Source organism: Phyllostomus hastatus, unplaced genomic scaffold (genome assembly GCF_019186645.2).
Source record: "Phyllostomus hastatus isolate PE091 unplaced genomic scaffold, TTU_PhHast_1.1 phas_contig_948, whole genome shotgun sequence".
NCBI lineage: Eukaryota > Metazoa > Chordata > Mammalia > Chiroptera > Phyllostomidae > Phyllostomus > Phyllostomus hastatus.
The window spans coordinates 8,223,685-8,245,475 of NW_025333993.1; the positions used below are offsets into that span (position 1 = coordinate 8,223,685).

Genomic DNA, 21,791 nt, shown 5'->3' on the forward strand with positions numbered 1-21,791 from the left:
AGTGTTAACTCAAACCAGCACTTCCGATGATACAAACTTTGAACTCTGACATGAAGACGAACGCGCTGAAATGGGAAGGGAAGGGACTGTTGTCCCGGCCAGTTCACCCCTTATTCGCGACTACCTGTAATACATAATACACAGCAGGCATCCCACCCCTTGCCCGTGGCCACGGAGCCGTAGCCCGGACTAGATCGCACTTAAATCTCCGACAGTTGGCCTGCGTGCTTCCAAATGTCACCGCACGGAAACCCAGCTGTCAACTCGGCTCCCATCCGGTGCCCGGGATACAGCCTGGCGCCAGGCTGCGGGCAACCGCCGTTGGGAAAGCGGAACTAGGCAAAGAGAGGCCTTTGCCCCTAACCAACATGGCTGCCGGAGGCTTCAGGCTGAGGGCGGTGCAATGAGATCACGTGAGAAGAACTCCATTCTTTTATTGGTCTTCTATCCTTGGAGGGCGGGACGCAAAAAAACTCAGCAGGTCCAGCCTTAAAGGGCCCGCTGCAGAATCCGCCGGAGCTCCGCCCTCGAGAGCTGGGCAGCGGGGACGCGAAGGGAAACGGTGGTGGCGGACCTGGCTGGCGCGCAGAGGCTGCGTCTGCCCGAGCGGCCGTGACCGCCGGCTGCGACGCGACAGCGAGGGGGTTAACCGCGAGTCGGCAGACGGGAGAGCACGAGCCCGGCGCGGCCGACGAGGGCGCTCTGGCGCCGGGATGGAGGACGGCGTGGCGGCACCCCGGCTCGGGGAGGCCGCCGAGGCGGCTGAGGCTCGAGTGCGGCCCGAGGTGACGCTGCGGCCCTTCGCGCCGTTCTCCGCGGCGGCCGAGGCCGATGAGCGCGGCGGCGACTGGAGCTTCATCGACTGCGAGATGGAGGAGGTGGACATGCAGGACCTGCCCAGCGCCACCATCGCCTGCCACCTGGACCCGCGCGTGTTCGTGGACGGCCTCTGCCGGGTGAGGGCGGGCGCGTGGGCCGTTGGGTGCAGGGCTGACACCTGTTGTTGGAGGACGTGGTCGCAGCTCCCAGACCCCGGGCTGACAGGGGACGGGGAGGAGACTCCGGGGACGCAGCGACAGCCCAGGCAGGCCTGCCAGCCGAGGTCCCCTCCCGCCCCGCCTGGGGTGGGGTCGCACTCCCCGAGGGTCCCGGTCCCCGAGCACCCGCCGGGCTGCATGCCCAGACTGCCCAGCGGTTGTTCAGCGCCTGGGCTGGGCCCTGGGCTCCTCACCGCCTCCAGTGACGCCCCTTCCCGGGGTGTCTGCTCAGGCGGGGACCGGGAGCAATTCGCCCCTGAAGTGACGGGGGGAGCTCGGGAGCTGGTGCTGTGCTGTCACCCGGAGGCTCGTCCCGGCCGCTGCACTTATTGGTTCGATGAGGGGTCACCTCATTCCTGGGCACTCGCTCGCTGTGGCGCCGTGACTCACGCGTCGCCAATCTGCACTCGTGGAAGAAGAGCCAATGTTTGGGTGAGCGGCGCGGTTGCTCATTACCCTGCGGTTGGCCAGTTTTGGTCGGATGGTGTTGGGAGGGAAGGGACCCACTTTTCAGGCCTGTAGGACATTTCCTCGGGAATCTTGCTCCCTGAAGGAGTGGCATGCCACCCTCAGGGACACTCAGTCCATGGGGACTCCCTTCTCCACCAACCTCCCCCCCAGCCCCCACCCCCACACAGTTTAGACACTCTGGACGCCGAGGGGGCAGGTATGAGTAATCAGTGGCGGAGGGGGGGAGGCATTTATTTCAAATCTGCGGTGGGCACGCAGAATAAACTTGGACCCCATGGGCGGTGTGGAATGAACCCTCCCTTGGAGAGCTGTGCCCACGCGGAGAGCGGCTGTCGGGGAGCAAACCTCCCTGGCCCGGCTCGGTCCGCGCGCCGTCGGTGCCAACGGGGGCCGCCGTGGACCAGAGATCGAGCTTAATATAAACGCATCATCTATGTGCCGTGTACTTTCAGGAGGGATCCCCAATGGCTGTGACCTTCGGTAAGCTTCGGAGTGCACATCCCCAAGCGACAACTGTCCCAAACACACGGTCTTACCCACTCTTAAACCTTCTCTCTCCCTGGGCCAGCGTCCAGCAGCGTCCGCAGTCTTTCTTGGGGGTCCCCACGAGGCCGCTGGGGGAGCTAGGTCAGGTCGTGTGAGATGGCACTGTTTGCTCGGGGGTCGGGCGAGGCACCGATCACACCCTTTCCGGGAAGGGTTGCGCACAGCCCTGAAGGGCCGCGTGTGAGATTTCGCCTGCTCTGCTGGCTGTCCGTTTTAGCAAATGGGAGTGGAGGCGGAGCCCTGGGCTGGGCACCGTTTGAAGCTCCCAGGGCACAGCGGTGATTCGCTGGTGTTCCCGCCCTCAGGGCTGACGCTTTTGTTGGGGGAGACACGCACATGAGTAAATATCAAATGTGTGGGAGGTGATGCCGCCAAAGAAAAAGCCGAAACCCCAAGGTGGGGGTGGAGGGGGGTCTGGGAGAGGAGACTGCTGCTTTGTGTAAGAGGCAGGGGCGGGGTCCTTGCTGGGGAGGTGGGGGGAGGAGCAGGCCGCGGGCTGGCGTTCCTGCGCACACTGGGTCGTTTATTCCCGCCCTATTTATGCAGGGCCCCTGTGCCCCAGGCTCTGTTTGAGGCCCAGTGGGTGGAGCGGTGAGCGTGCTGAGCTTCCTGCGTACGTCCTGGGGGTGAGAACAGGGACTCTAGAGAGAAGTAAGTGGGCCCCGGTCTGTCCGAGTCACGGGTGTGCTGCAGAAAACAAAGCAGGACTATGTGACGAAGAGTGACCACCGAGGAGGGGGCAGGGTGGGGTGGTGTCAGCCAGGTCCCGGAATAGGCACCCTGTGGTGGTTCAGAAGGTTTTAATTAGGAGCTGGTTCTCAGGGGGGCAGGGCTCGGGGAATCAGTAGGGGGTGTTGCTGGAATCCTAGGAGAGGAGCTGCCTGGCAGGAACTGAGACATGAAGGTGTAGCCCTGAGGTGCTGAGCTGGGAGGGACACCCCCACTTGTCCCTGGGTGGCACTGACAGCTGAGCAGGGAGGGACACCCCCACTTGTCCCTGGGTGGCACTGAGAGCTGAGCAGGGAAGGACACCCCCACTTGTCCCTGAGTGGCCCTGAGGTGCTGAGCCAGGAGAGACACCCCCACATTTGTCCCTGGGTGGCACTGACGGCTGAGCAGGGAGGGACACCCCCACTTGTCCCTGGGTGGCCCTGAGGTGCTGAGCCAGGAGAGACACCCCCACATTTGTCCCTGGGTGGCACTGACGGCTGAGCAGGGAGGGACACCCCCACTTGTCCCTGGGTGGCACTGAGACGCTGAGCCAGGAGGGACACCCCCACTTGTCCCTGGGTGGCACTGAGGTGCTGAGCCAGGAGAGACACCCCCACATTTGTCCCTGGGTGGCACTGACAGCTGAGTGGGGAGGGACACCCCCACTTACCCCCCCGGCTCTCTGAAGCAGCTGGCGGCCAGCAAGCCCGCAGTGCCGGCCACGGGGGGGTGGGCCTCGCAGGGCCCAGGGCCTGTGCAGCCGACGAAGAGTGCCTCTGGGGACAGTGCAGGGGGAGAGGACTCGCTGAGGGTCGCCACCAGCCCCTCGTGGCCTCAGAGGCCTCCCCACAGCTGGGACTCGGCCCGTGGAGGAAGCCCTCCGTGTGAACTCCGTGTGGCTGGCGTCCAGGCAGAGTGAGTGGCAGATACACCCAGTGCTGGGGCGAACTGCGTGCGTTTGGGGGACAGGAGGGGCCCGCATGGCAGAGTGGAGTTCTGAGTGCGAGGCGGGGCGGGCGGCGGCCCCTGAGGCTGCCCGCAGCCAGGGCCCCGAGGGCCTTAGCGGCCACGGAGGGACTCAGACTCTCTTCTCCAGGACAGACCGGCTGCAGAATGTCTTCCGGGAGGGGAGGGGGTGGCAGAGAGGCGGCCAGCAGACTGGTCAGGGGGCTCCGGCTGCGGCCAGGGAAGCTCCGATGAGACTCAGACTCTGGCGGCGACACGGGAGGTGCAGCGGAGGACGGAAGGCCCGTGGGAGCCTGTCCTCTCCGTGCGGAGGGTCTGGGGCTTCAGGGTGCGGCGGGGCCCTTGAGCGTCGGGGGCTCGTCCGCACTGCCCTGTGACGTGTCCGATGATGGGTGAAGACACCGAACGCCGCCGGACCGAGGGGCCAGTCCCCGGGGGCAGACAGCTCTGCGGAAATCACCGCGAGCCGTCCGGGGCAGAGAGGGCTAGCCAGTCCTCGGGGTGGGACCGCGTGGCTTGTGGCTTCTGAGGTTTCGGTCTGACAGCCTCCCTGTCGTGAAGGCCACTCCTCCTGTCCCACCCCTGGGCGTGTGTCTGAGCCTCACTGATTGGCTGGGCGGCAGGGAGGCAGGGCGAGGGGAGGCCTTGCTGGGGGTCTGGCCGTCCCCTCCCCTGGGTGGGCGTCCGGGCCCATCAGGGGCTCCTGCGACAAAATACCACAGCAGAAGGCATCCTCACAGCCCAGAGGCCGGCGTGGTCGCATCGGGCCTGCGTCCCCGCCCCGTGCAGACCCCTCCCTTCTCGCTGTGTCCTCGCCAGGGGCAGGGACGAGGGGCTCTGGGGAGGGGGGTCTCTTTCCTCGGGGCACTAACCCCATCGCGAGGGCTCCAGCCCCCTGACCCGAGTAGTCCCGCCCAAAGCCCCCAGCTAATACCACCGTCCTCGGGGATCAGGGTGTTTGTTTGCCTGTGAGTTTGGGGGGCAGCCAGACGTCCGGGTTAAGGCGGGTGGGGTGAAGGAAAAGTCCGTGTGGGACTTCCCGCCGCTGGTTCACGGCGCTGTGCCGCCTCAGTCTGAAGGGAGCGAGTCAACGGGCCCGAACCACGCGCCACCGGGAGCTGTCACCTCAGAGGCGGTTTTCTAGCGGTACCTGTCGGCGTCTGACCTGCAGCATTTGTCCCTGTTAGCTGGGCAGTCATTAACGGTAAATAATCTTTAATGAGCATGTTCACGAAGTGCTTACCTAAGAAAATAACTGAAACTGGATCATCGTTAATTCCAAGCAGCGAGAGTCACACGGTCACTAACGAACGGACACTTTTATTAAAACAAGATGGCTTTCTCTTGTGCAAATACTCACTTAGCAGACGCATCCCTGGCCTAGGCTGGGAATGTTTCTCCTTTGTGCCGAGAAAGCAGCACGGCCTGGAGCCAGAAATCCCCGTGTTTGGGGCGGGGGCCCCTCGGTCCCCCAGAGTAAGCGTTTATTCGGCCATTGCCACGCTACCCTGGCATCCAAGGTCTCAGATAACGTTCTGTCGGTTGCAGGCAGTAAGCGTAGGTCCACACCGTAACGGAACGGATGCCACTTTTTCTGTCGCCTGCAACACGGGTGTCCATGGTTGATCGGCAGAGCTCTGCCTGAGGGCTAAGGCGGGAAATGCGAACCATAGAAAAGCTCCCTCTGCTGGAGAATAAACTCTCCTTTCTTGACACCAGTGCCCACTGCAGACCTGCGATACCCCCTGGCGCCTTCAAACGCCGGGGAATAGCCGAGAGGCGCAGGAGGAGTCCGAGTGACGTCCTTACGTTCTTCCCGTCCTCGGAGACCCCCTGGGCGGTCTGCAGACCCCCGTGCCCCGGCCGCCGCAGACCCCGCCCAGTCTCAGGGACTGGGGACCCCAGGAGGGCTCCCCAGGAGATCCTAAGTGGGAGTCACGTTGAGGACCGTCGTCCCGGCCACCAGGGATTTTGCCTGACCAGACCCGTCGCGCCGTGGAAAGAGGACGGAACGGTCTGTCCCTGAGCCCCACTTTCGGCCAGGTCTGCGCCCGGGGTCCCCCGTTTGCAGCTGGGGTCAGGCTCCAGGCCCTGCTCCTGAGCGGCAGGGTGACTGCCCGAGAGCCGGAGCCTGTGGGCGGGGGACTCACCAGAGGCCTGCTCTTCAGTGCGGGGTCGCCGCCCCTGACCCCCTCACGCTGCGGCCCCTCCACCCCAGGGTCAGATCCGGCCCGTCCCAGCCTCACTGACGGCGACCCAGCCGGATGGCGGAGACGGTTCACAGATCCGGGGGCACAGCCGGTGCGCAGCGGCTGCTGCTGGCGGGGTGGGTGTGCTGGCCCGGCCGTGTCCCCCTCGCCCCCGTCTGCAGCCCACCCCTCCCCCCACCGTCTGCGGCGGCGAGTTGCCAGGCGACCTCCCAGCAGGACAGGACGGGCGGTTCCAGTTCCGTGTCAAGTCCAGGCGTTGCCCGTCCAGCCAGGCGTCCTGGGCGCGCGGTTTCTCGGGCTCAGCCATGCGCAGAAATCCCCCTTAAACCTCCCGGAGCGGGAGGCCTGAGACCGGCGGGTTCGGGGCGCCCAGGAGGCCGTGTGTCTTAGCCACCCCAGGGGCACATACGGCAAAGTTCACTCTAGAGGTGATCCGCTCTTTCCCTAATTTTGGGGAATTTCTGATCCTTGCATAAATCAGGTTTGGATTTCTTTTTTTGTTTTTTTTCCCCATCCTTGAGATCCTTCTGGCCCTCCTCCCCCTCGCCCCCCGGGCAGGGTCTGGTCCCCTCTCCAGCCGGACCTGCTGTCCCAGTCACTGCTCCCAGCGCCTGTCCTCCAGCAGCCAGAGCTGTGAACACCGTCGCCTGCAATGCAATGCCAGCCAGTCCCACAGGGGGGCGACAGCGGGCTTTGTGCCGGGGCGGAGACCCCGGAGGGGGGCCGTTGGAGCGTTTGTCCGTGTGTCTTCCTTTCTCGCCGTTTCCAAACGTGGCTCAGATGGTGCGGTCCACTCTTCGTCCTGCGTGTCCCTGAGGGGCTGTCGCCTGTCGCCCTGTTCTGGGGCTGCGTCACCCCATCGCACTCACAGCAGGTGCGCCCATCCGTGGGTGTGCTGAGGGGACAGGGGAGGGGACACTCCACTCGGGGCACACTCTCCGTGGGAGGCCTCCCTGCAGGGGCTGGCGGCGTGGTTCAGCCGTGGGCGACAGTGTGCTGTTCGTGAGTGCCCACGGCCGCGGGGACCGGGGGCTGGCCCTGGATGAGGCGGAGGTGACCCCGCCGCCGTGTTCTCGGGGCCCTCCCTGACCCGAAGCGGGGGGGGGGGTGGACATGGCCCTTCCGCCCTTCCTGGGCGCAGCGGACGCGCTCCCCAAGCGCAGCATCCGGAAAGTGTTGACGCGCTCCACCCCAGGCGGATGGAGGGCGGGGCGGGGTGCCTCCCCCATCACTGTCACCGCTGAGGCTTGTCCCTGCGCTCGGTCCGGCGGGTGTGGAGGGGCGGGTAACCTGGAGGGCTGTGTCGGGTGCAGCAGGCTCCCGCCGCCCCTGACCTGTGCACGCCGAGGCAGTGCGGCGAGACGGCCAGGGCGTGGATCCGCTCCCCCGCCCACGCCTCGGTCTCCCCGCCTGCGAAGTGGGTGCCAGGAGGACTCGCATCTGAGGGTGTGTGTGGCACGCCCGTCACAGTGACTAGGAAGCAGTGAGCACATGACATCCGTCCCCGCATGCATTCTCCTCTGCTGTGTGACAGACTTGCTCAGGACCCGGAGGGCCAAGGCCGGGAGCCTCTGCCGTCTCCCTTTCTGTGGGCCGGGGACCCAGGGATGGCTGAGTGGGCGCCCCCGCCCCCCAGTCTGCAAGCAAGCGAGCCTCAGCCGAGGTCTCGCTGGAAGGCCGGGCCACAGGAGCTCGTTGTCCTGGCCGCTGCACGGTGGCAGGCAGGACTGCGTTTCCAAGGGGGTGTTGGACTGGGGACTCGCTCCCTGGGGGCTGGTGGTGGGAGGCCCCCCTCATGGGGGGCCTCTCCCCATGGGCCTCTCCCCGTGGCAGCTCACGGCCCAGCAGAGCAGGCGAGAGAGGGCGGAGCGGGGCAGGGCTCCCAGTCTGTGACCTGGTCTCCGAAGGAGAGCCGCCGCCACCCCGCACCCCACCCCGTGTCCTGGGCTCCCGCAGCAAGGCCGTGAGGGGGCTCACCCTCGGGGAGCGGGGCTTGCAGAGGGGCGGGGGCAGTGCTGAGGCTGCAGACCCCTGGGGCCGGGGCCGCCAGCCACAGCAGCTGCCTCCCAGTACCTTTTCGTCCTTGCAAACTGGTTTGACTTCTGTGGAGCAGTTAATTGTTCAGGATATTTATTAAGGCATTTTCCCCTCTGATTTTTTCCTGGCTCCGACTCTATGAAAGAATACAGTGTGAACCCCTAAACAGAAAATAGCTCATCAATAAGATTATAGGGAGGCCGTTGAGTTTTCAGCGTATGGAAAGGTGCTCGCTGCTGGGGTTTGGAGAAGAGAGGGCGGGGTGGGCGGGCGGACCTGAACCTGTCTCACCGCGGGAGGGGCCGGTACTTTTCCTTTCGCTACCGGTTTTGGCAGCTGCCGCCTGAATTTCCCACGTGGAACCCTGACACCATAGAAAGAGGTCTTTGAGATCGGCCTGATTTCCAAATTAGAAAAGCGTTACCTAATTCAGGTAGCTAATTATGGATTCATTATTTTTTTTTTGCTCAACATAATATCTTGTTTTACTTTATCCTCTTTGTATTTTCTGTCAAACTTCCTGCTTTATTTTAAAGATAGTAAAGCAGTTCCTGTTTATTTGTGTGCCTGACATGTAACATATGTCATTTCATCTTTTTACAAGAACTCTGTGAAAAAGGGGCTGTTGTCACCCCCGGCCTACAGGTGTGGACACTGAGGCCGGGGCAGGCCAGGCGACCCGTCCCCGTCCCGTGGCCGGGAAGAGCTGGTCCTCTGCAGAGACACTCACACCTCACGTACACCCCAGCACAGCCCGGTGAGCGAGTGCGCAGCGAGGTCGTGGCGAGGTCAGCGTGAGGGACCGGCCCCAGGCAGACCCCGGGGGGGATGAGACAGAGCTCGCTTCTTGCACCGTGTGCGTTGTGTGAGCATACACACAGAGCATCACAGAGACACAGTACACCACTTGCCCTCGGCCAAGTCGGGAATCCCCCGGACCCTGGGGTGCATCCTCTGTCAATGAGCGTGGGAGCTGGGTAGGCCCTCGCGGGCCGTGTGCCGGTATCGAGGAGCCCACCCCGTCGCCTGTCGCCCCACGGGTGACACCATAAATCAGACGCTTCCCCCAAGTAGGCATTCGCTCAAGAGGAGGATTTCCTGGGGCGACCTCAGCCCTCCCCCCTGCGGCCTTCCCCGCCCTCCCCCTGCAGGGGGCGCTGGTGCCGACCCTCCTCGGAGAGCGGCTGCTGCTGCGGCTCTTCAGCGGGAAAACGGGTTCACGAGAGGAAAAGGGTTAGGAGGGCGCACGCACCGCCCGGGAGAAACCCCGGCGAGAGGGAACGCAGCGGGGAGCAGTCAATCTCGTCCCCACGAGCCCCTCGCACGGGGCACGGGCATCGCGGCGCCCCTGGCTCCCTTCCCCGTGCTGCACCAGGCGCCCCGCGACCGCCCTGGGGCTGCCAGTCTGTGCCGCTCGGTCCCTGCGCCTCGTCCACCGGCCCCCCGACGCCCCCTGCTGGCAGCCGCCGGTCTGGCCCCGCTGTCCGGGAGTCTGTTTCCGCTCTGCTGGTCCGTTCTTTTCGTTTTCCAGATTCAATCATTGCTGTGTATGCACTGCCATTTTATTGTTCACGTATTTGGTCTTTCTTCTGTATTGAAAAATGAATATGATTTAAATGAAGAAAAAACTATTTTAAAAGAGCGAAGGAGAGTAAACGTGTGGCGGAGGGCAGGACAGGGTGGGGGCAGCAGGCCTCCCAGGGGTCGGACGAACGCAGTCCCGCTGTCCTCGGGGTCCCGGCCCGGAGTCCAGAGTCACCCGGGCCGGAGGGCGGCCGATGGCCGGTACGCAGGGGGCGGAGGGGCGGGGGTGGTTCCCTGCCTGAGTGACCACTTCACCACCTTCAGCCCACAACCACCTCCACGTCCGGGGCGCGTTTCTGGGGTGACACCCTCGGGTTTCCTTGGCCCCCCACTCCTGCCCTGCCCTGCGCTGCTCAGCGGGAGGGGCGCCCGGGGGGCCGCTGACAGCTGGAGAGGAGGCGAACCTGGCGCCGACACCAGTTCCCCGACGGGCCGTGGGAGGGTGTGTGGACGGTGCTGGGTGGGGGGGGCCCTCCTGCCCCCGCGGTGAGTCTGCGCAGCGACCTCACGGTCTGCCCGAGGCAGGGCCCAAGGTCACGGCTGTTCCTCCTTGGCAGGGTGACGGCGGCATGCCCCAGTGTGGACCATAGGCTGTACAAGGAATTATCATGCGATCAGTTATCGCCCCCCCGTTTGGGGGCGCTCACCATGTGTGCCAAACGTGCGTCGTTTTATTCGACCCTCCTCATGACCTTCTCAGACAGGTGCTGCGTGTGCTCTTCTCCCTTCACGAGACTCGTCGGCCCACGGAACGAACCCTGGCAGCTGGGCGGCCCCCCCACCCACCCCCAGGCTGTCCCTGGACCTCACTGGGCAGCGTCTGCCGGGAGCCCCGCGAGTCTCCGAGGCGGCCTCCGGCGGGAGAGGCAGAGGCCAGCCCCGACCTCCCGGGCTCACCGGGGATTCCAGACCGGCCCTTGGCTCCTAGGTCCCTCCTCCCCGCCCCCCAGCACTATTGATGCGCTCCTTTACCTCTCTGTGAAATGACATCCCCCGCCGTGGCCCCACTGTCCAGATGGCCAGAGCCTGCAGTCAGTGAGGACATCCAGAGTCAGGCCGGCGAGGACAGGCAACACTGTCCCCGGCGCCGCCGGGGGTTCTGTTCAGGGCCGCCTGCCCACCGGCTCCTGGACTGCAGGGACCTTTCCTGTCCACGGTCCCGGCCAGCGGGACTGATTCTGTTCTGAGCACCGGCGCTCGCCCGCCACCAGGGGGCGGTAGCGTCGCGTCTGTTCGGCCAGGGAGCCTGGTGGCTGCGGATTTCAGGCATCAAAGCCAGCAAGTGCCTTTTCAGAAGTGAGGGTCACACCGCGTGCCGCAGGGAGCTGTTAGAAAGGTGAGTTTGCGGCTGCAACGTTACAGCAGAGAGATCCCCCGCACCCCTCCCCCCACACACTGGCCCCTCCCTGAATGGACCCGTCCCTGCCCCTGGGCCGCGAGGCCCCTTTGGTTAGGCTGGAACCGCGGGGCCCCGGGTGGGCCTCAGGGGCGACCCCTCCACTCTGCCGCGCCTGGGTACCCGTGCGTGCCGGTCCGGCCGAGGCTGCCGGGTTTGTTGCCGTTTACGGGGACTGGGATTCAGATTGTCAGCGGGGAAAACTCACAGGAGGCACACGCTTCGGTTCAGGGACAAGGGAGATTTTCTGAGCCGGCCCCAGGGGCTGGGTGCACCACGTGGGTGACTCGTTTCGTGTGCGGGTTGGGGAGGTCACCGCCCCGTGCGGTGGGCGGTGTGCTCTCCCGGACCCCCTGCCCGTGCATGATTCCAGAACTACCTGCTGCTCGGGGCCGTGTAGTGACAGAATCCTGGGCTGGAGCCGGGGTTCGGGCGAATTCCTGTAGATCTCGACTCCTTTCCCACAACCCACCTGAGGGGCAGATCTCGGGTGGTGATGGAGACCCCTCCCCGAGCCCGCCCCCACCCCGGCTGGGCCTGCAGTCTGTACCACTCCCGTGCACCCCCGAAAAGCAGACCACTGGTCAGAAGTGTGCTCTGGGTTACAGCTCGGGACCTGGCCTGGCGACACGGGCAGACGTTCGGAAAGTGACGCAGGGCTGGTCGTCCCCGTGTCCCTCTTCCTAGAGGGGCCGCATCCAGGGGCTGTCTCTCCAACTCCCCCAGCAGCTCCACCCGGCAGATTTCATTTGTAAACCAGGTCTGAGCTTGTGTGTTTCTTCCAGGTGATTCGTCAGTGTCACAGGGGCTCACACCTGAATCCCATTGTGCTCTGTTCTGTGGAACACTCATTCAGTCCTTGACGTATATTGGGAGATACTGTTAGTGGACCATAAGATACTATGTAACCTCTAAGTTTAGAAAGTTTCCGTTACTTAGACCAAGTGCAGGATCCCAGCCTGCCCTCAGTACGGTGAGCTGGGGCGGAGAGCGCGGCACTAGGTGAGCTGGGGCGGAGACCGGTAGAGAGGCCATGTGTGGGGGGCGGTGACCTCCTGCACTCGATGGAGTGGGCGGGGGGGTCCTGCAGAGGCCCCAGCGAGCGAGCAGATGGAGCGTGGCGCGTGGATGACTGAGGCGTGGAATGCACGGCACCAGCCCACCACCCCGAGGGCGGTGGCCGAGCCTCTGCGGTCTGCGAGAGGGCGGCACAGGCTGTGATGGTGTCTGAGGCTGGTGACGCTCCAGAAACACTCGTTTAGGCTTTACCAAGGACTCCGTTTCATGTTGGGTTGCTGCGTAGTTCATTTTCTTTTCCTTCTCCGTTTCCTGTGCAGACGTCACCAGGGACCTCAGTGGCAGGATCGCCTGCCGCTTGTCCATCTTATTTTTGTGGCTCAGTCCGCGTGGAGACGTTTGAGGGGGGTGCATGTATATTACCCACGGACGCCCGCCCTCGATGGACAGATGCCCACTGTAGTTCGGAATTCTGCACGTTAGAAGGTGGTATGAGACAGACAGGGGTTGGGGGTGGGGGGATGGGCCCCAGCGCCACGCAGGCCCGGTTCAAGGCCCAGCTCTGCCAGCAGCTCGGCTGTGTGACCGTGGGCGAGTAGCTTAACTGCTCTGTGCTTTGGTGTCGTCACTTACAAAACAGGATCGTGAGGATGAAAGAACACCGTATAAGTAAGTGACTCAGAATAACACCAGGGCCATCGTTAGGGTTTAGTTTATTAGCAAGTTTATTTTTTTAAAGATTTTACTTATTTTTTAGAGAGGGAAGGGAGGGAGAGAGAGAGAAACATGAATGTGCGGTTGCTGGGGGCCGTGGCCTGCAACCCAGGCATGTGCCCTGACTGGGAATCGAACCTGCGATGCCTGGTTCCCAGCCCGCGCTCAATCCACTGAGCTACGGCAGCCAGGGCATATTAGCAAGTTTGTTAAGTAAAGCAACAGTGCCTCCCTCTGTCGGGGCCCTCATCACCACCGGTGGGGCCGGCGTGGTAGTCCCCACCCTTCCTGAGGGACAGGCTGGGCCCGTTGCTCTCCGAGCAGGTGAGAAGACGCAGATGTGACCCCCCCCTGCGAAGGGGGAGGGGGTCTGGGAGCCCAGCCTCAGCCGGGTCACAGCCCACGGGGCGGCGGTCAGAGTCGGCGCCGGGCAGCTCAGCCTGTGGGCAGAGCGGCTCGGGCCCGTCTGGCAGTCCCGGGCGCCCCGCTGGCACGTGGCCGTCGGGTGAGGGCTCGTTGGTTTGTGTCCAGACGCGTCAACTTGCCCACACCTGAGCGTTTCAGACCTGAAATCGCAGCCTGTCATCATCACGTCTCCGTCTGTGACACGGTGTCTCCCAGGAGACCAGGTCGGATCGAGCGTCTCTGTAATTATTACAGCAACATCGAGGCTGTCCCGGGAGGTGCTCGGGCACGTAAACTAGGGTCTGGCCGTGCCGTGCCGCCGGCGAGAGGGGGGATGAGCTCACCCCAGCGGGGGGCCTCCCAGCATCTTCCTGCGCCCCCGCGGCCGCTGCCTGGGGCCTAGAGCCCTGGGGGCTGCTCAGCCCGGGGCCCTCCCTCGTCCCCAGGCCCCGCCTGCACCACACAGCATCCCCACGTGCACCTGGCGCCCCGGTGAAGTCGGGCCACGGGGCTTTCCCGTCCCTGTGGGTGGACAGCCCCGTGTCCGGCCCGAGGCTGGCCAACCGGTCGGGTGGGTTTTCTCCGTGCGATGGCCCTAGCAGCGCTCAGCTGTCTGGAGCTGCATTTGAAACAATCCTGTCAGTTCGTATTGTGACAGCTGTCATATCAGCGTGCATTTAAAAAAGAACTTATCAGAATGACTGAATTTCTGTGCAGCCATTTTAAAGTTGAAGGCGGAAGAAGATACACAACATGTTGAGTGTGTTGTGCTTCATTATTTCAAGAAAGGTAAAAACGCAACTGAGAGGCAGAAAAAGATTTGTGCCGTGTGCGGAGCAGGTGCCGGGACTGATGGAATGTGTCAGAGTGGTTTGTGAAGTTTCTTGGTACTGCTGACATTTTGGCCAAATAATTCTCTGCTGTGGGGCTGTCTCGTGCCCTGGAAGGTGTTTAGCAGCGCCCAGGCCTCTGCCCACCAGCAGCCAGTAGCGGGAGAGAGCCGACACACTCAACATGCCCAAATCAATAAAGTCATTGGAGAACGTGAAAAATGGGTCTGATTTTTATGGAAAAAAGCTGAACGGACTTTTTGGCCTGCCCGGTGCATGGGACTGTCTGGGCAGGGACGAGATGGCCTCGGCCAAGAAATGTTCCTTCTTGGAACGAGAAACGCAAGGAACAGGCGATTGGGTCCTGTTCCCACGTGAACTACAGAAGTCAGCGTGGGTTCCGGTCACTCGTTCTGTTCTGAAAGTCCTGGTGGGGAGGGTGACAGGCCCTCCAGTGGCCCTGGTGGGGGGTGGGGTGACAGGAACTCCAGTGGCCCTGGTGGGGAGGGTGACAGGCCCTCTGGTGGCCCTGGTGGAGGGGGAGTGACAGGCATTCTGGTGGCCCTGGTGGGGAGGGTGACAAGCACTCTGGTGGCCCCAGTGGGGAGGGTGACAGGCATTCTGGTGGCCCTGGTGGGGAGGGTGACAAGCACTCTGGTGGCCCCAGTGGGGAGGGTGACAGGCATTCTGGTGGCCCTGGTGGAGGGGGAGTGACAGGCATTCTGGTGGCCCCAGTGGGGAGGGTGACAGGCCCTCTGGTGGCCCTGGTGGGGAGGGTGACAGGCCCTCTGGTGGCCCTGGTCCGGTGGCCCAGGAAAGGTGGCTGGCCCAGGTGGGGGAGGCCGGGGGCTGGGGGTGAGGGGCAGACCCCCATGTTGCTGACCTGCCGTCTGGTCCTGGTGCCCGGGGAGCAGCACCACCCGCACGTGAGTCACCTCCCGACCGGGGTCCCGTCCCGGAGAGTGGCAGCCCACGTGCTGACCCCGGGTGTCATCAGACCCTTCGTCGGCCCGTCAGCCGGAGGGCACGCCAACAGGGCACGGCGGGGGCGCCATCTTCCCGCAGGGCCGCGGCCAGCGCCGGGGCTGCAGCATGGGCACGGCTGGGGGGCCTGGTGCACAGGGACCCTCCTGGTGCGCGGCGGCCAGCAGGCCTCCTGATGCCCCCTGCCAGCAGAACTCCCCCCCAGGAGGGGAGTCGGGTGGGTCTGGATAGTTTTCCTGGGGTTCCCAGCTCCCCAACATTTTGTCCCATCCCCCTAACCCACACCGGGAGCTTCGGTGAACTCGGCGGGACCTGGGGCTCTGGCGGGCGAGAGGGCTGCGAGCTGGTCGCCTTCTGTGGCACTTTCACAGCTCGAGTGCTCCCCCCTGACCCCGCGTGTACGGGGTGGGGGGGATGGTGGGGACGCATCCAGTCCGGTGACGGTGTGTCCCTTGGACTCTCGTAAATTAGTGGCAGCTTTGGCATCAGCCTGACAGTCTTTAAGGTTCAACTCGAGAGGATCTCGAACCCTTTAGACAGATCCTTAGCCCACTCAGCATTCAGTGGCAGAAATTTAACAACCTCAGCTCTGTGTGGTCTTCAAGTGGCCGTGTTTGAAGCTCAGCCGTCATTCCACGTCACCTACACCCAGGGTTCCCCTGTCCCCGGAGCTGGGGGCATCCCTGCGGTGGCGGGTCGCCCCTCTGCTGCCTGGCTGTCTGAGTCACCCCCCTGCCCCCCCCCGGGCCTCTGTGCCCCGCCCCCCGACTCCTCCTGGAGTGGTGTCGCCCAGACAGCTGTGGCCAGCTCCCTCACCGCCTTTGGGTGTCGGCTCCAATGTCCCCGTCTCGGGGAGGGTGTCCCCGGCCACCCTGGGCCAGTCGCACCCCTGTGCCCTGCACTTTCTGTCCCCCGCCCTCCTTGGTTTCCCTCGGGGCCGCGTCTCGCCACACGGCACACGGCGTGTTCCACCCCCTGAACACGCCCGCCTCCCCAGCCCAGACAGGGAACTGCGCGCTGCTGGGCTGTCCGCTCACTCACCGCCCCGGCCCGGCGGCCACGGCGGCGCCTGGAGCACAGTGGGCGCCCAGATAAATGCGTATCAAGTGAGGAGCCGGACCCGACAGGACCGGGGTCCCCCAGTGTGCGCGGCCAGCAGGCCAGCCTCCTGAGCCGAGGACTGGACCCGGGTCCCCTCCCACTCCCCTGCCCCTCCAAGCCCCTGTGTGTCACGGGAGGTTCTGCTTCCGGCCTGAGCACAGGCTGTGAGGGGACAGCTCGGTGGGCTTCTACTAGCCAAGCGAATCCCCATCGTCTCCCCTCCCAAGATCTCAGTGGAATGTCACCGTGCCCAGAGACTTCCGGCCCGCCCAGTCTTCCCGATCCCTTCATGCACGACACAGCTGTGACACAGACTTGGTGTGTCAACAAGAACGCGGCTCCCCTTACCCGTGACGGTCTCGGCCCCTCACGTGGAGGAACCGTGGCGTCTGGTCCGTCCGCAGCCTCCCCCCACCCCCCGTGGCCTTGCTGGCCGGACCGGACCGTCACGGGTGTGGCCCTGCCAGCCCCGGGCCCTGGCCCTGCCCCAGGGAGAAACCTGGGCTGAAACCGGGCACCCCTGGAGGCTCGGAGCTCTGCGGGATGCTGGGTGCTGCCCAGCTGGTGCTGGGACGGGAGGGGGTTTGGAGCCCGAGATGGCGTGTGCCGGGGTCACGGGGAGAGAGCACTCGGCCGCAGAAGCGGGGTTTTAGGAAGGGGACCCGGCACGTCCGTTCCCGGGGGTCCGGGTTCTCACGCCCTCTCGGAGCAGCCTCCTGCTGCCGCCGCCGCCGGCCCGTGAGCCTGTCCCCAGGCGCTCGCTCATGCCTTCATTCCGGCGTTCGTTCATCCCGCAGACACCCAGTGAGTGCCCCGGCGGTGCACCCTGGATCCCGGGGAGACAGAGCAGCGTCTCCGCGTCCTGGGGTAGGCGTTGCACGGCAGGGACAGGCAAGGGTTCCTGTGTCTATTGGTGATGGGTGGTGACAAGGGTCCTGAGTAAGGCAACCGGGGACTGTGGCAAACCGGAGCAGGGCCTCTAAGGGGCCCGGAAGGCCTCCCGGAGGAGGTGACATTTGAATGGAGGGGGAGGGACGAAGGCCCGGGCAGAGGAGAGGCTGTGCTGTGCGGAGGCCCCCCCCCCGACCGCCCACTGGCAGAAGGGCCATGGTCGCTGCCACAGGGCGCTGGCGTGAGCAGAGAGCGGCGAGCAAAGGGACGTGGGTGGCGACGGAAACCTCTGTGTTGGGCAGGGCTCCCCCCAGAAATGCTGCGAATAGGAGGGGGAGACAGACGGGTGGACGGACGGACAGGCAGATGAAAGATAAAAGGTGAAGTCCTGCTCGCCGGGACATTTGCACGAGTGGACACACGTGTTTCTCACCGTTTGTGCCTGGTTTCCGTAGCTCAGCGGCGTGTCCGTGAAGTCCGTGCGTGCTGCGTGCGGTGTCGGCCGAGCTCTGCAGAGACGCAGAGCCGAGGGGGGTGCGTCTGCAGGGGCGGGAGCCGTTCCAGGGGGCGGCTCGCACGGTCGGTCGTGGGGGCAGCGAGTCCAGAGTCTGCGGGGCGGGCCGGCAGGCGGGCGCCCCAGGGTCCGGGGCCGAAGCCCCATGTGGCAGGATTGCCTCCCGCCCGCCCATCGGAGCCGTTGGTCTTTGTGCTCTGCCGCGCCCCCAGCTGGCGGACGAGCCCACCCAGCTCAGGGAGGGGGGTCTGCGAGCTCACAGCTCACCGGTGTGAGAGTGACCCCGTTCCAAACAGCCTCGCAGACACGGCCAGAACCACGCCGGACCGGCTCTCTGGGCACCGCAGCCCGCCGAGGTGACACGCACGGTGACAGTTTGTTTTCACTGGCGTTTTCCCCGTATGGTGTCGGTTTACCACAGTTTGTTTGGTGTTCCCCAGTGTGGGGGTGCCCGCACGGCGCTGCCGTCCCACTACTCCCCGCCCCACCCTGGTCATCGGGCATCCGCTGTGCCCGCGCTGCCTCCGCTGCGGGCAGTGCTTGTCGTCCGGACCCCCGCCTCGCGACTGTGTCTGTGCGGACGAGACATGTGGGTCAGCGAGTTTCGTTCCTGTGCTGCCCTCGTCCCGTTTAGAATCGGAGCTGGGCCACAATCACAAAACGAGGGGGAGGGGTTTCCCCTTTGTCTTTTCGGTGGAGGAGTTTTTGCAAAGTCAATGTTACTTCTTCCGTGTTTGGAAGATTTTGCTGATTTTCGCGAGGGCCCGGGGAAGCCTTTTAATGAGGAATTTAATTTCTTTAACATGATATAGACCTAATTGATTTTTCTCTTCTGTCAGTTTTGTAAGTCGTATTTTTTCTAGGACTTTGTCCTTTTTCTTTAAAATTTTAAAGAATTGTCATAAAACTTTTAATTATATTTTTGTAAGCTTTTAATATCTGTGGGACCTGTAGCAATGTCTCCTTTTCAGTTTTGATAATGGCAACTTGCGTTTTTTTTCAGTTTTTAAAATTCATCCTGTCAGAGGTTTATTGAATTGATTAATGCTTTCAAAGAGCCAGTACTCGACTATTAATATTTTTCAATTGTATATTTGTTTTCTATTCTCCCCCCTGCCACCTTCTATGTTCTTTGGGTTATATTTGCTGTTCTGTTTTCTTGCTCTGTGAGATTAATATGTAAATCATTGGTTTTTCAGTCTTTCTTTTTTTATTTATATATATTTAATATATATATTACACACACACACACACACACACACACACACACATAATGCTATGAATTTCCCTCTAGATACGGCTTTGGCTGCATCTTGTGGTGCTGACGTGTCATGTTGTCATCGTCTTTCACTGCAAGATATTTCTGATCTCCACTGTAATTTCCTCTCTGACCGATGGATTACTTACAAATGCATTGATTTCTTGCAAACATTTGGGGAGTTTCTACTTACCTCCTGTGTCATTGATTCCTAGTGCAATCCCACTAAGGGATCAGAAAACACCCCGTCTCGGTCCCTGGGTGTCTTTGGCACTGGCGTCACGGCTCCGCGGAGAGCCCGTTTCGCAAGCACGTGGCTTCTCCCTCATCGGTGCCGCACCGAGCAGCAGCTCCGAGTCGACTGGGCTCGATTTGCTACCTGCGTCGTTCATACCGTCTGTGGCCTCACTGCGTCCCGTCTGGTCTGTCGCCGAGAGGAGCGTTCCAGTTCCCAACCGTGACATTGGTCTATGGCTCTTTCCTGTGTGTGCACATATACATGTATACACGTGTGTGTGTGTGTGTGTGTGTGAGCACTACGTTATTAGGTACATACAAATTCAGAATATCTCTCGGGCAAATTGGCCCTTTTATCATTATTAAATGTCCCTCGGACCTGCCAGAGATGCTTTTGCCTCAAAGTCCAGTTGTGAGACACGAGGCAGCTACATCCGCTTCCTGCGGATCAGAGTCCACAGGGAGTGAGTTTTCCGTGCCTCTTGTTTCCGTCACCTCGCTGTTCATTTCCTGTGTGCTCCCCTTGGTTTATGGTTTTCCTTCTTGACTTCTTTTGAAGCAGTTATTATCCTTTTATTATTCCCTTTTTTAAAAGATTTTATTTATTTATTTTTAGAGATGGAAGGGAGGGCGAAAGAGAGAGAAACATCAATGTGCGGTTGCTGGGGGCCGTGGCCTGCAACCCAGGCATGTACCCTGACTGGGAATCGAACCTGCAACACTTTGGTTCACAGCCCGCGCTCAGTCCACTGAGCTACACCAGCCAGGGCTTATTAATTCATTGGTTCACTCCACTAACGTGTTTGCTGTCTGTCCCTTTCCTGTTCTGTGAGTGGTTATCCTGGAGATTTCGGCATGTCTCCTGGGCTTATTAAGGTGTGACAGAAACTGTAAAGGAGGAATGATATCTTAGCACATGAGGCCTCCATGGTTCATGCATTATTCTGGAAATGCCTACAAATTTCTATCTACCTACTTACCTATCTATCTATCCATCTATCTATCCCTAAAGACCGAGAGCTGTTAATGTGAGAGAATCACCAAAATGAGCGAAAAGGGTGAAGTTGAAATCACCTATTAAAGTCTTCAGAAATCCTTAAATATTTTTGGAAATTCTGTTACTAATTCTCCTAGAAAAAGAAAAAAATCAGTTTAAACAAGAATAACTTATAAACTATTTTCAACCTTGATCAGCATCAAAGTCCACAGCTCCCGTAAAAACCTAACAGCCGGTCCCTCCCGCAGACAGAAGCCGCGTCGACAAAACGCCCGTCGGAGCCTGTCTCTGCGGCCACGGATAATCGTGGCTCTCGTTCCCGGCGCCACACACTCTGCACGGAGGTGCCGGGACAGGGGTTCGTGCTGTCATTTGGACTCACGGGGCCTTGTGAGGCCCGTGATGGAAGCGAGACTCAGACGAGGTCCAGGCTCATTTTCAGAAAGCCCCCACCGGTGGGCAGGCGGGCAGGCGGGCGGGCAGGGGCCTCCGCAGCAGCGCGGCTGGCCCGACCTGGCCTGGGAGCAGTCTTTCCTTCGTGAGCACTGGCTCCTCGGTCTCCGCCTCCCGCGGACCGTGGTCTGCGCGTCCTTTGTGAATCCCCAGCCCGTCCCCGGTCACAGCCTGTCACCTCGCAATTTGATGAAAACCTTAATAGGTGTTACTATCAACGGGATTACTTTTCACCTCGTGGGGGATGAGATTTTCCACTGCTGTCGGTGAGAGCAGGGCTGACTCACAGAGCAAACTATCATTATGAAGATTTATTTTTGCAGAGCACGACTTTCTTAACCATGGCGGTGCCCGCTTTCTTACATTTGGTAGAAAACATTCAGAAAGAGAAGTGCTCTGGCGTCGGAAGGCCTGTTTCACCCTTGCAGTCTTGCTCTGATAAATTCATTCTGAATGAGATGTTTTCGCTATTTCTAGCTAACTGAGTCTCTGATCTCAGTTTGGATTGTGACGGTCCCCTGAGGGATATTAATAGAGATTGCTGGAAGTCAGAGAGGAGGTTTTTCTGCCTGTAGAATGTGGGCAAAAGGTCAACGTCAACAGCCTGCTGCGTGACGACTGTCAGCAGCCGCGCCACCCAGGGGGCTCCTGCCGCCTGTCGCTGGCTGCCCCCGTCCCCCGGCCTCAGACAAGAGCCCCCACACTCATCAGCGGCCACTTCGGAGAGAGTCGTCCTGGGGGAACTGGGGAGGCGGCTCCGGTCGGACCTCACCACCCGAATGCGCTCTGCTGGGGGCGGGGCCGCAGTTTATTTAAGGGCCGGTCCTCAGACCCCTGCCGCCGCTGGTCTGGGCCCCGGCCCTCCGTAAACCCGGGCGAAGGCGATCCCCCGACAGAGGTTCAAAGCGCAGCGGGGGCACACGCTTGTCTCCTCGCCGCTCTGGTGGCCACTGCCCACGTGGCGGGGCCCGCGGGTCTGGTTTCTCCTGCGGCCTCTGCCCTTGGCCTGCAGGTGGCGCCTCCGAGCTGTGTCCGCGCGTGACCGTCCTTCGTGCGCCCGGCCCGCCCGAGGACCGGTCCTGTGCCCTCATCTCCTCTTTCCTCTTCGTCGGCCGGCGACGCCAGTCGGACTGGAGGGGGGCCCACCTGAAGGGCCTCTTGCTAGGTAGTGGCCTCTCTAAAGGCCCCCCTCCAGAGACGGCCGTCGCCTGCTGGGGTGCGGGGTTAGGACGTCAGCTTGCACATCAAGGGGCCCAGTTCAGCCCCTAACACAGTCGGGGTCACTTTAGCCGTGGCGGGAAGAGAGCGGGACGGTGGTCCCTAGGAGCTGGGCAGTGTGTGGGGCGGGGCGGGGGACAGCAAAATGGGGAAATGCTGGTCGGAGGGCGTGGGCTTCCAGTTGGAGATGAGCCGGTCCTGGGGCCCGACGCGG

The 21,791-nt window shown here is 62.2% G+C and overlaps 1 protein-coding gene across 1 annotated transcript in view; it reads left to right on the forward strand.

Annotated features, from left to right (window-relative positions):
- The first annotated feature begins 521 nt into the window (after window positions 1–521).
- RCAN1 (regulator of calcineurin 1) overlaps window positions 522–21,791 on the forward strand; it is a 58,280-nt gene continuing 37,010 nt past the window's right edge. The window contains exon 1 of the mRNA XM_045852672.1: window positions 522–956. Within this exon, the coding sequence (XP_045708628.1) occupies window positions 714–956 (243 nt within the window). The 5' untranslated portion in view covers window positions 522–713. The remainder of the gene's footprint in view (window positions 957–21,791) is intronic.